Here is a 14,254-nt window from a genome sequence, read left to right as displayed (position 1 = left end):
TTCTATTCTAAAATCCCCTTCTTTGTTGTCTCCCTTGCACTGCTGTAAATGTTTACATGCCTAGTCACAGATTCTGAGTTTTACCACAGTGGTTGTACATCAACCACATTTCACTGTAGCATTTTGAACTGTGTTGATGTTCACCGTGAACAAGTTCTGTACCATGCATTTGAAACCTGCGAAGAGTGTAATGGGACTCATGTTTCTTGTGACACTTCCTCAGGGGTTTAGATAGATGTGGTAAGGGTTTACATTTATTCAGATTGCCAAGTAATTAGTGTCAAGTGAATTTAATTGTTTATATTTTAATACTTTGGTAGTTAGTGAAATGCCAACTTAAATTATCAGGAATATGATGCTATATGCCTTAGCTTTTTATGGATTGTGCTACTATTGCTGTTTCTTTGGCAAAAAAATTATCTGTAATAATAAAACTATTAGATATTTATTATCCTGCTGTTTTTAAAGATTACAAATTTCTGTTGTAAAATCCTACAAATTGAGGAATTGCGAACTGTGACAAGAAAGAGGTATTGGTGACTTGAGGCGGAGTAGAGCAGGACTTTTCTACGATGGTTTTGCTTCTGTAGGAAACTAATATGAAACGTCACGCTTGGGGAAAAAGTAACAAAAGTGAACGTATATGAATATGCACATGAAAATCTTACTGTGAACTCATGCAAGCTTCCACAGTGTCACTGACAGGTATAAATGCAAGTTAATCTAAATTCAGTGCAAACTAAATTTTCTTAAGAAATAGGATGTTTGAAGGGCTGGTGCAGATAGTGATTAGAGAAAAAGGAAGAAAAATAACCGCAGTGACACTTTTTCTCTGAAATACTAATTCCTAAGATGTGATAACTAATGCTACTGCACACATAGAAAAGACCCGAGTCTTATGTTAATAATTAATCCTAAAATACGAGAAGTCTAGAAATCTTTCCCCTAAGACCGTAAAAGGGAAGAAGGTGGGTACTGGTTTGTTGAGTAAGCAAACTAAGCCTGTGGAAGGGGACACTAATCTGGAATGTCCCAATAAACATATATAATTTACAAGACATTAAGATTGTAGAGGTTGGAAACTGTTCAACTTGGTACACTTCTTTCAGCCCTGGGTAGAACTGGGAAACTGGAAGGTTCGAAGGAGGGACAGGCAGCTGCTTATGTTCCTACAGTTTGGTTTATATAACACAGAAACTACTTCTACTGTAGTATTACTTAATGCTCTGCCAGCAGTGTTGCTTTGAATCATGAGTATTCTTAATGCTAGATTAACAATTCCACAGGACACATTAATTAATCCCTGAACCTGTCTGACTGCTGCAGTAAGGCAGCTGTGATTTTTATGCTAAAATATTAAACACATTCAACTTGCTGCTATTTAGCAATGAGAATGTAACATCTTTTGATCTCTGTTCTCTTTTCAGATTTGGCAGTCTGAACTTGTCAAATCACAGTTACAATTTTTAATTTTTTTTAAGTTACCTTTTAGAAGGCAAACAGATGGCTGTTCTGTGCTGAATTGATAGTTGACATCTAACATACCTAGATGCTGGATCAAAGCTGTATGATGGAGTTGTTAAAACCATTAGTTTCTGATAAATGATAGGGTGATTGTTTTGAACTTACTTTAAAAAATAATTTTAGAGTTAATTAACAAAATCTTCTACATCTTTTAAATTAGCTGCTTGTATGTTCCTTGCCTTGAGTTTTACCATTGTGCAGGAAAATGGATGATTTTCACATGTACGGTAAAATACACTTAAACTTACCACTGTATCTTAGCCTTTTAAACATAGCTCTTAATCTGCTCTGGAGGGTACTTTGATACACCTAAGAAAGGTTGAAAATTTTTATTTCAGTGCAGATTGACTGAAGCCTGCTTCTCTCTCTCTTTTTTTTTCTTTTTCTTTTCTTTTTTTAAAATTCATTCCAGTTTTGGATAAATCCAGTTGCCATTATTTTTTCACATTGCTCTGAATATTGCAAGTAGAAATTAAAATCTAACCTCTTGAAGTTTTCATTTTGAAATGGTATACTAAAACAATCAATTTATGATCCGGTTAAGTGATCACAACTGGAATGTTTGAAAAGAAAAATATGTTTCCAGTCTGCTGCAACGAGATACTAAATCAAACAGGCAGCTCGGGGACAGACAAGCTGCTGTTTTGAAAGGTAAATGAAATCTGTGCTGCATGTGTGAGATGCAGTGGTTTTACCTGTAGCATGCTTAGCTATCTTCTGCCAGAAACAAATCTACTCAGACATCTGTAAGTGTTTCCATTTGATATTATAAGTGCTACTTTGTGTGATGTTTAATATGGAATGGTTAGAGTTGTGTGACTTGTTCTTTTCTTACCCCACTACCTTTGGAATTGTGGTCTTTTGTGTTTTTAGTTTGTTTCTGATCAAACAAGATGATCTTTCTGTTACACATGTTTCTGTCTCATCAGGACTAAGAGTGGTAGAAGAAAAGCCTTTCATGACAAGTTTTGATTGCACTCTGCCTCAGTGTACTAACTGAAAAATAGTGTCATTAAAATACTTCTGAAGGGAGCTCTTAGGTGTAGTATTTTGTAGAAGTTTGGAATGTTTTGGAATAAAAAACCCCAGCCAAGTCATAGGACAAAAAAATCAGTGAGCTCTCCCTATTTAGAGTGCTCATGGAGTGAGGCAATAACATTCAATGAATAGAATGGTATCCAGACTTAGGTATTTGAAGAGGTGTTTTACTTCAGTTCGGAGACAGTATTGCTGTTACACACTCCAGTTGCATCCTTTTCAAACAAAAGATTATGCATGTCTTTTGAGAATAGCTCTTGAGATTTTTACTAGTCTTGATTTTTGAAATGTTGATTACTAAAACTAGTGGTAGAATGTGGCATTCTTGCATGTCAAAGAGACTAGGAAATACTAGACAAGTGAGAAAATTTGCAGCTGACAAATTATTTTATGGCAATGGTCTCAAAACTTGGGACTTGTAACATAACATAAATATATACATCCTTGCCAGTATCTGAGAATTTTCCTAGATATAACTCTAGCATGTACCACAGCCTCCCATTTTAGGTATTTAACCAATTTTTTTTAGGATCTCTATTTTAGGCAAGTCACGACTCATAATGACAGGCTGGGTAAAATGCTTGCAGTCATTCTAGTATAGTAGATTTTAGCTACTATAGGTAGTAGCTCACTAATATATTTGGGACTGTATGTTGAAGTTTGAGTTTCTCAATATCTGAGTATGCTGGGGTTGTAATAAGGCAGATTTAGTAAAATCTGCTTACCTCATGACCCCTTCCCTCCCCCAAAAAAGTAAGTAACCCATAACAAATCTACTGTAGAGGCACTGCTGGATTAAAAAAGCACAATTATACAACAACAAAAGCCTTTTCCTTTCTTACTGTTTTCAATCTAGCAATACAGTTAAATGGAAAACAGGAAACCAGATATGTTTGACGGTTTCTGTTCTTTACTTTTTTCCACCTCTTTATATTGATGCACTTGCCCATTGCTGAAGTCTAGGTGTGCAAATGGTAAAAGAATTTGTTTGAATAAAATTCTTTCTGTATGAACTTAAAAAATCAAATAACGGAAACCTCTAATATCTCCAAATTAATGTGATAATTGCAGCACATGTAATGCTTGAAGTGCAAAAAGTGAAAATACCATTAGGGATTAACACAGTGCATAGAGATTAGGAAATTGGATTGTATTAAAGGGAGGACAGATTAAGGTTATCAGAGTTCTTTTTAGTTTCATGATGTTGCAGTCTTTTGTAGATTTTGGGGTGTTTGTTTCAATATTAGATTTTTTCCACGCTTCTGAAATTTGGGTACCCATACCTATTCCTGTCATATTTTGGCACTAGGAAAACATATAATCAATAAAAAAACCTAACTTGCTGCAAGATACGGGCTTACTTTGGTTGATAATTAGCCTTTTTTTCCATGCATGTGAGTTTGACTTTTACCTAGAGACACCATTGCAATGTCAAGGAGTAATTTTTTTTGTAAATTCTGACTTCTGGAAATGAATTTATGAAGAATGATTTGTTTTTTCCCAGCTACCCAGTTCATTTTTAACAGTAACATTTTCCTTGTTTGGCTATGCTTTCTTTTAGTGATTAAAAAGGGAGTGAACTTAACAGGGATTTGTGGAGGGCCAGTGTAATACCTTGTGATACCTACTTATTGCTATCTGTCAAAGAAGTTTTCTGAATAAACTAATGCAACGTTACCTTCTTATTGTCTTCAGAATAGTCATTTTACATACAGGCTCTTCTACCTGCTACACTGACACAAATGAGTAATATAATCAGGTTTAAGGAAATAATGATCTCTGAAGTTTACTGAACTCAAAGGTCTTTCTTGGGAACTCCATCAAATACTGAATGACAGCCGCACATGTTTCTTTTAGAAAATTTAAAAAACCCATATTACTACAGGTGGAAAAATACCATCCTTTTCCTCCTGCCTTCCAGTCTGTCCCATACCTGTAGATAGCATTTGGAGCTTTCTCTTCTTCTTAGTGCATGGTTGGAAGAAGGGAAAGTGGAAGGGACTGATTTACAGCCCAGTCCTGGGTTTGTTCGGAGCAACTGTAAGTTCAGTCTCTTTAAGATCTTGTCTCAGTGAAGGAATAGTTAAGCAGTGCAATCCTGTACATTACAGTCTCCAAATTACAACGGCCCTGCTGATCCGTCATGTGTTGTGATGTGACCTTTGTATTTGAGCTTATGCAGGAGAGTGCTGGCCGTGCAGTTCTTCATGCCAGAAATATTTCCCATGGGGATGGACAGTGATATTTATGGTCTTGCAGAGCAATTATGAAGTATATTGACAGAATTTCTGACTTTTGTTTTCATCCGAGTCCTCAAGGTTGAAATGAACTTCAGTTTGCGGATTGACCAATGTTATGAGCTTCTTGGCAATTTATTGCCTGAGAAAAATTGTAGAATCATCTGGTCCTGTGCTGATGAAAAAGACTTAGACATACTGACTCAAAATGTTGTCCCCACCTAGGACTTGTTATCTATACATTTCCTCAAGGCCACTCATGATTTTGTACCCTCACTTTCAGTCTTGTTAGCCTATAGGCTTTTACAGAATGAAGAGTCTTAATGTGTTAAGTCAGTTCTATGCTTTTTGATCATTCTTGTTGGCCTCTATAACCCTGTTCTAAATCTGCTTTTGGGGGGGGGGGATGGAGAGAGATTAAAGGGAAAGAGAATGATCAGAACTGTGCCCAGAATTCAGCCTATCGGACAATGTTTATTTTATAGCTTATTTTTCCTGCCTGAAATAGTTACTTTTGTACATTTTGGATTTCGGGTTGATTCTTTTGTCCTTCTTTTCGTTTGTAACGTGAAAATGTAACAGGTGACAGATCCGACAGGATGAGGAGGGACATTGAAGTTGTTTCTTAGAGTTTCTTCTAAATTGAAAGTTTAGTTACTCTGCCTTGGACAAGGAGAAGCCCACTTCAGTGTGCTTTAAAATATATTCTGCACTGTTTACACTAGAACTCTGCAGTGTGCTGGCAAAGGGGGGGGCTTACATCTGTGCTAGCCTGAATGCATAAAACCTTGAGAGTTCCAGCAGGAAAACAGGCTGGGAACTCTTCACAGCCATGCTGCTAATTTAATATGACATTGTTTGGTTTATAAAACATAGCTGTTTCCTTCTGCAAGGCAAAGGATTTTATTTCCAGTATGACAGTGAAATATAATATGATTATGGGATAAGTATGTGAACACTTGTGGCAGAGCTTGTGAGCTTGTCTGCTGTGAACTAGGTGTTTTAAGACTGCTAATTGCTGAGCTGAATGATGACACTTTTTACGTTTTAATCTACTCAGTGATATACTTTAAAAATTGGATACAAAAGTGTCTTGTGAAACATCCTTTTTAAGAAGTTGAGGTTTATTTATCAGGAAAAGTATACACATATTTAGAGAGACAGTGCTTGATATTAAACTGCTAAAGCTGAAACGTTTGAAGATCTCTTCCATTATCCTAAAGTTTTAACATAAACATTCTAGTTATGATTTCTCTGCTGCCATAAAAAATGGAAGTCAGGCTTATTTTCCAAAAGATCACTTACAACAGAGGGACTTGCATGCTTAAAAATATTAAATATTTATTTTTCCCTCATCAGTTCCTGAAACTGTGTTTCTTGCAGTAGAGTTGACATAAAAATAAGCAGCTGTGAATCTTGTTCTCTTCTTTGCCTGTCTCCATGATAGTGAAGTATATTAAATTGGTATGTCCATCTCAGTCTTTTTAACAATGCCATCTTTTTTTAATATTACCTATTTTTTATACTCAGTGGTGAGATTCAGATAGTATACAGATTTGTATTGTAGTTTTTGCTTTACCGTATGGTAGCTGGAGCACTCTGCAGTGTGTCAGAAAAAGAAATGACTGGTGTGATTAAAGACGTATTTCTGGTTTGATTATTTTGTGCATATAGAGAAAAAAGTCAATCTGGTGGTTTGTTTGTTTTTTTTTAAATGTAGGAAATAAAAAGAAAAAAAATTTCTATATTGGAAGAGCAGAGTTTCTTCCATGAAGGTATGAACTATGCTTCAAAAGCAACACGTATCTTCTGTCAGATTTCTGAATTTAAGGACATAATAAACCAATATGAATTTAAAACTCTGGATGAACTAGTGAGACTCTAAATATCATATCTCCTTTTGCTAACATACAACATGGAGTGTTTAAAAAGTTTGACTAATGCATGCAAATAGCATGGGAAAAAAATAATTTTAAGACACCTGTAGAAGACATCTGTGGTCTCCAAAGAAGGGAAAATACAGTCCACAATTCAAGGAACTTTAGCTTAGTAAGCAAAGGTTATTGCAAAAATATGCAATGATGGAATAGTGAAGCATAGTAAGTGTTAGACACCTTTCCCAGAAGCCATATGGATCTTATGTGCAAGGTGATATATAGACCTCTTAGAAGATTTTTCTGGCATATACTTTCTCTCTTTTTTTTTTTTTTTTCTTAGCACAAAAAAGCATCCATTAGTGGATTGTCATCATGCATCTATTATGTTCTCTTCCTCTTTAACCTGCCCTGATGAGTTTAAATTACTTGGTTTTTAAATACAAGACTTCAGAGAAACTCTGATTGGATTTTAACAGTATTCAGTAAGAAAATGTCATGACATACATTCAATTAAATTTAATTGCTGCCTCTTTCTTCCTGTGCCTTTATTAGAGTTCTGTATGACTTAGCAAAAACAATTTGTGTGTGTGTGTGCAAGGTCTAAACGGCTACTGAGACTGACTTGAATTAAATATACAGGTGAGTGAATCGGAGAAATAAATGGCTGTATATTAAGAACTTGCACTGAAAATAAAATATTTGGAATTGTACATTTATTTGTATGGTAACGACAGCAAGCCCCTCTTATGCACAAGGGCTCAGTAGTATGATCCAGGCTTCAATATTTCTACTGCTGCGGCAGCGAGTACATGATCTGGTAGTCATTAATTTGAATATACATCAGAGGCCTCTTGCCAGCCCTGCAGCACTTCAAAGAAACGTGTTTGGTGAATTGTCAAATCTGACTTGTCCACATAGCAGACATGTTCTCCAGATGTTCTCACCTGAAGTGATTCAATGATAATTTGGTTTGTAGGTTGGCAGTGAAATAATCTATTGTGAATTTATTTTTGCAACAGCAGTAAAAAGCGTGATCTGTTCTTTTTCTGAAATACTTATCAGACAGCAGGCCAAAGTCTCTTCTTTGCAGTAGTGGACAGTATAAAAAACCCGATTTCTATCACTGAACACTTCTGTAGTAATCTCTTCATATCTAGAGTAAGACTCGCTGTTATGAAATTTTTTAAGTTGCTGTGAGAGGTTGTGGACAGCAGTATCAAAAGATGATAGTTATCCTCTAAATTTAGATGGGGCATTGTTGCAAATCAACAATACTTTCTTACATAAAAATGTAAATCAGGTCCTATTTATGGCAGGAGTATGGCCTGTAAAGAAAAACAAACATGCTGCTCCAATTGTATTCAGTTACTTTCACTCTTGTGAAACAGCTGGCTGATAATTGGTAAAATTTCTACAGTACTTCAAAAATACTTTATTGAGTGTGGCAATGGACATATTCAAAGACGACTACTAAGCTTATGCCTAGAGCAGATACTGTGGTAGCCTTATTTTGGGAAGTGTGAAGAGGCTTTTATAGACAGCCATCTCGCATGAGATCTTGAAGAGCTGGGTCCTGCACTGGTAAAGTGAAGGGAAATATTGTCATTGTAAATGCTTGGTCTTTAGCACAGCAAGGACCTCATGACTGAGAGCTAAGGGGGCTGCTCTAGTAAAATGATTGGTAATACAGTAATCTGCTTTATGAGAGACCTGTTATAATGACAATATCAAACAGTCTAGAATTTGACTTGTTTCTTAGGCACTGGCAGAAGCCAAACCCTAGATGCTGCTCATACTGCTTAAATCCTTTTATATGTAGATAATATGAGACCTCTTAATTTGTTCAAGATTTTTAGTCTTTTCTAGCTCTGCTGTAAAACAGTTCTTCTGGTTAGAAATTATTTGTGACGTGCAGAACTGGTAAAGAAAGGTATAGAAAAAGGAGTCTAAAAGAGATCATATCATTAATTTAAATTTGTTTCTAATGTTTCAGATTTTTCTTCTTGCCTGTCCTCCCTGTCGGATTGCAATGATTCTCTTCAGGTAATGCCTCTACTATATTTCTGTCTACTTGCATAATGTATTTTAGAAGTTAATCACCGCTTAAGTCATAAAATATTAAGATATCTATCCAGTTGGAAAGGTACATTGGTTGGATTGAAAAATGACACCTTGAAAAGGGTCAGGGCTTGAATCGTGGGTGTTGAGCCACACGCCCTTAGTTCTTTTGTACTAGTGGTTTTGGCCTCGCTTAGCAACATGAATTAGCTCGGTAACAGATGAGAATGCAGGCATCTTTCTACAGATTAACGTACAGGTTTGTATAATGTATGTCATGGGCCTTTTACCTTTTTATTATCCTCACTAAAAATTAGTAACTGGGCTTCATTGAAGGCTGTGCATACAGTATGGGTCTAGTTTTAAAATTGTGGCTATAAGTTAAATAGTGAAAGCAAATTCTTGCTGACTTGGGTATTTCTCAGATCTATGCAATCTTTTCTAAAATATTGTGTATTGTTACTTACTTCGGGAACCACAAGAGTTTCTAATGTGCAGGAAGCTCTAATGGACTACTGCATTAGAGTCCAGTAAGCAGCAAAGGGGGGTAAGTAGTCATATTGTGGGGAGGGTCATGGGACTTCCCAGGCAGAATGGTAATCAGGAATGGCTGTAGTTGCCACCGTGACAGTTAACTTGGCTCTTTCTTGTCACTGACTGGAAAAAATTATATTGGGGGCACACCTCATGAATTATTTTGGAACTGCTGCTGTCTCTCTGCAACTTTTTTCTGCTGTTCCTTATTTGGGCAGGGAGTGGGCTGAATGCAGAGATGCTGTGTTAGCGTCTCCATCTCAGAGAGTGTGAAAAGTTATGTCTGGTGTCCAGGAAATCCTGGATTTACTATGCATTTGCAAAAGACCAGTTGCAGAGCAGAGGCCACAATATTTGTTGCTTTTCAGAATGAGCCTTTCTGTTTTCTGACACCCTGACAGGGTATAAATTACATTTGAAAAACTGTTTTGAAATTGTAATACCTTTTCCCCCTCAAGTTGCTTTTAAAGTCCTAACAGTTTATGACAGGCAGTGGTTGTCAACAGTTTATTCCTTACTTTGTGTCTTATGTAAAGTAGACTGAAACAGTACTGATGCTATTTTTGTGTTCATGTGACACAACAGTGGTTCAGAAAAAGATGGCTGAAAGCTATACAAAATGCAGTATTATAATACTACTTTCCTGCCTTATTTGCTTAGGACTTTCTTCTTTTATTTAATGGACTTCTTCCAAATTCTTGAAACTTTACTTTGAAGCTGTATGTTTATAGAGTTAGACAGGAGTAAAAACCTTTATCAAATACGTTATTTTAAGCTCTGAAAGACAAATGAACAGCAAAATTCCAACTATTTAGCAGCTTGCATCATGAACAGGATTAACACAAATGGGCAGTCCAGGCTTTCTAGGAATCCAAAGCTCATTATAGAAGGCAGTCCTCCTTTAGGAAATTATTTAAGTGCGTATTTAAAGAGAGGTTTTTGTCCTGGTTATTGCATTTAACAGTATCTGGTTATTGCATTTAACAGTGGCTTTATTCAAATTTAAGCCAAAAGAATTTTCTTAAATCTCTTGCTACCTTTTATTGAAGAGATACTACCTAAAATATGTGAAAATACTGCATTTTATTTCCATCTGTGAATATAACATCACACCTCTTTTCTCAGGTTGCAGATGCATATGCTCAATGGGGCCCTCTTGGCATTGCTGTTTCCTGTTGTTAATACACGTCTGGTGAGTGTATTGTACTTTTCCTCCTCCTTTTTTATTTATTTCTGAAAGATTTTGTTTGGCAAGATGTTAGACCTTTGCTTGCTTTGGCCTTTTACAGTTCATTTTACCAGGCTGTAGATTCCTGGTACAGGTCACTACAATGGAGCCAAAATATGAATCTTGGAATTTTGGGTTTATAAATCAATGTGGAAAGCTAACACTGCTGTATTCAAAGTGTTAATTCCATCCTAGCCTTTGAATGGAGGGAAGACTTAATGGCTTTGGAAGAGGCTTTCACAGGTTAGTGTTGTGGCCTGTGGTCAAAATTCAGCTTCAGGCTTTTCAGCCTATATGTACGTGTAAGATTCCTCAGGCATGGAAAATGTCAAATAGTGGTGGTGATTGTCACCCCCTCTCCCCTAAGGTTAGGCACAGCAGCTTTCTTTTTTCCATCCAGGTTTTCAAATCTGCTATAAAACTCCTGTCTCCTAGAGGAAAAATTAGCCTGTGGTGTCCCTAGTAAGATTCTTAAACCTATCAAGAGTTAATGATAAGAAAACTGATCCTGAGTCTGAGTCATATGAAACATTTCTAAGGATTATTTTTAAGAGCTGTTACGTAGGGTGTGTGTGTATGTGTATATGCCTATATGCTTGTTCATTTTTTGTCATTTGACTTATTTGCAAAAAAACATTGTTGCAGTTATTGTCTGGTTTTTAAGGTAGAGTTCACTTAAATTTATCTGCTTATGTGTTTATGGTGTCTGGATAAAGTACTCATATCTATATCCATATAGCATGTGAATTAATGATATTATTGACAAAATTGTTGTGGACTTCAGACTCCATTACAGATCTTGTTAGTGGTCATCCATTTGCTAAACCTTGACTGTCTCAATAAGATTAAGTATAAAAATCTGCATCTGTATTGAACTTAATGGCTGATACGCTATGTTGATTGGCCACACTGGTAGCTAGGAGACCTGAAAACTGACAGTTTTATTGTTGGCTCGTAAATGGTTTCTTTTTTCCCCTCTTTAAGACTATAACATTTTGCACTGAGACACAGTTCAGTTACTAGAGAGAGGATAATACATCTGTAGGCTTTTACATATTAAAAATAATCTTCCATAAAGCATGACACACACAGGCACAGGAGGTTGGATTATATTTTTCAGATTTCAGTGGATTTAGTAGTATATAACCCTAGAGTTCTTTCAAGATTTACGTTGCCCATCCTAACCTGGTAACTACATATATTCTTTTCTATACTATAACAGCTTATGTGCAGTTTGCAATTATGTTTTATTAAAACTTGATACTGCTGAAGGGGCAGCAAATGAATAAAACCAGTGTTTTTTCCTGATAAGGAGAACTCTTTATTTTGTATTTCAAACTATCTAGTTTGTAAGTAAATATAAACTTTAGCATAACAAAATTATTTTTCTGGGTAACCTTTTAAGGATAAAATGTTGAAATATTTAATACGTCATTAGCTTGTATTTTCTCTGCCATCATCATAGATCTCATTCGTATTAGGGCAGTGGTGATTAAATAGGAAAAATACAGACTACTTATAAAATTCTCTCCTTAATTAAGGATAGAGGAGCCAAAGGATAATGTCCAAGAGCAAATATTTTTGGAATAAATACAACTTCGGATATTTTTGGCCTAACAGCTGCTTGCTAGGCTGTTCTCTTTTCAGTGTTTCTTCTGGCACAACGTAATGTGGGTGATGTTTTATAGCACTGCTGCTTTGACCCAGATTCTCTTGTGGTAGACACACATTCTGCTCTGCAACTGTCACTGTAGTTTTTTACACTGACGTTGTCCTGAAAGCAGTAAATGTCTCTTAGAACTTAGTAGGGAGTTCAGAAAAATAGCAATAATTTTGTCCATGCTGTCTGCTCTGGTTTGTAGTATCTAAGTGAAAAACTTTTGATTCAGTCAAGAATCATTGTGTCTCTATGCCTCAACTTTTTAATTTCAATTTTACGACATTTTAAGACATTTATTTTAGCGTGTACATTTCATACAAAAATTTTGTATACTTAGTTACATCCATAAACAGTTGTAATATATAGTGTGTGGCACAAAGAGGATTAAAAATTGGGCACCTAACCCAACTATTAATTTAGAAGTGAGGAGGGAGGAGATGTCTGGGGCAGAGAGAGTTCTGAGGTCAGTGGGAACTGGAAAGCAGGAGACTATTGCCTCCCATCACTTTGAGAGATTGTACCAAATTGATGTATTGCTCTAAGTACTGAAACGCCTTGCTGTTACCTTTCATAGTGTAAAATATGTTTTATCCTTATGAGTTACTTGATATACAGCTGGATGTTGTCTTGTTAGTTTTCGTTGTCTTCAGCTGACATTCTCTTAAACCTCTCTCTTCGATGTGGATTGCCTGTCAGTTATCTTATAGGCAGTACATGATTACTGTTGAGCTGTAGTCTCTTGGAGAAGACTGCTAATTTAGCAAGTTCAGCAGTACAGCACGTACATGCTAGCTAGCAAATTGTGTATCATTATGGAGATGAAAGCAGTGAGAGGCAGGTGAAAATATTAGATGTGTTAGGAACTAGCAGGTGTCAGGATTTTGGTTCTAAGTGTTAACTTGTTCAAAGTAATTTCCAGAACACCTCTTTCCAGAATGTTTTGTGGCAGAGTCTGTTGGGGTAACGTATTTTTGCTACCAATTACGTTACTTAATGCATTGTAAGTATTCTTTTTTAATATATCATTCAATGCTAAATTATCCTGAAAAAGAAATTTTTCAAAGCTTCTAGCATAATTTGACATTTTCCATTTTCTTGTAATGTATCTGTTCAATTTTTTTAGAACGTCAGTCATTTCAAAACTATTCTTAAATATTAGCCTGTTACCAGTGGAAATGGAGAGTTGAGATATTCATTGAAACTACAGTAGAAATTTTCTACCGTCTGTCGTTTTAACCTTTCAGTGACACTATACTTGTTTAAAAATCTTGTTGGACTGTAATGGACACCTGGGATAGTGTTGCAAAAAAAAATGTAGCCTGAAAGATGAGGTCAGTCTATTCTGTTCTTTCCAAGAAAATTTTTTCCTCCCTTGGCATGATGTTGAGGTGCCATCAATTAACAGTCTTGAACAACAGATGCACCCACTTGTATTTATTTGGCAACTAACTATTCCAGTTATTTGCTACATTATTTACAATGTGCTGATGGAGTTAAATTTTGTGCATTAGAATAGTCATTGGATAAAGACAAGTCAGTTTGTTTCTTATTCAGTTAATGTTTTTATGAGTTCTTACTACCCTTTCAGAAATGAAAGGTATTTTAATTTTCTCTCATAATTTCATTCCTTTCTCATGATGCAATTCATTCTTGGTCAGCATTAACAATTTGCATAGAAAATGGGGTAATCTTTTATGACCCTTAAGTAAATAGAGAAGAAGATGCTAAGGGAATCAGATTGTTAGGTTCCCAAGTGGCAGCCTAGAAAGGCATAAGACGATATAGAGGAGTAGAAAGATGTCTTTTTACTCTGTATTCATATTATATGGAATACACTGTGGGTCCTGATAACCTAGCTATGTGACTAAATTCATTTAACTGCCACAAAGACTCCAAGTGTTTGGAGAGTAACTGTTTTTGTTTGAACTTTCATATTGCATTTATCAAATTTTAAGGGAAACTCTTACCACTGGTTTAAAAGTGTTTTTTTTGCAAGCTGATGTCCTGAAAATGTTGATATAAATAAAGTAAAAATCAGGACATGTCCCAGAGGTGTTGGACTTGCTGTCTGTGCTCACACAGCTGAGATGGTACAGTT

The 14,254-nt window shown here is 35.8% G+C and overlaps 1 protein-coding gene across 1 annotated transcript in view; it reads left to right on the top strand.

Annotated features, from left to right (window-relative positions):
* TMEM164 (transmembrane protein 164) overlaps window positions 1-14,254 on the top strand; it is a 47,114-nt gene that overhangs the window by 9,045 nt on the left and 23,815 nt on the right. Inside the window, exons 3-4 of the mRNA XM_069810974.1 lie at window positions 8,670-8,719; window positions 10,394-10,460. Of these exons, the coding sequence (XP_069667075.1) occupies window positions 8,670-8,719; window positions 10,394-10,460 (117 nt within the window). The remainder of the gene's footprint in view (window positions 1-8,669; window positions 8,720-10,393; window positions 10,461-14,254) is intronic.

This window comes from Haliaeetus albicilla, chromosome 23 (assembly GCF_947461875.1).
Source record: "Haliaeetus albicilla chromosome 23, bHalAlb1.1, whole genome shotgun sequence".
NCBI lineage: Eukaryota > Metazoa > Chordata > Aves > Accipitriformes > Accipitridae > Haliaeetus > Haliaeetus albicilla.
Note: the sequence above shows the minus strand (reverse complement) of the source record. Positions and strands in the feature narration are given on the sequence as shown.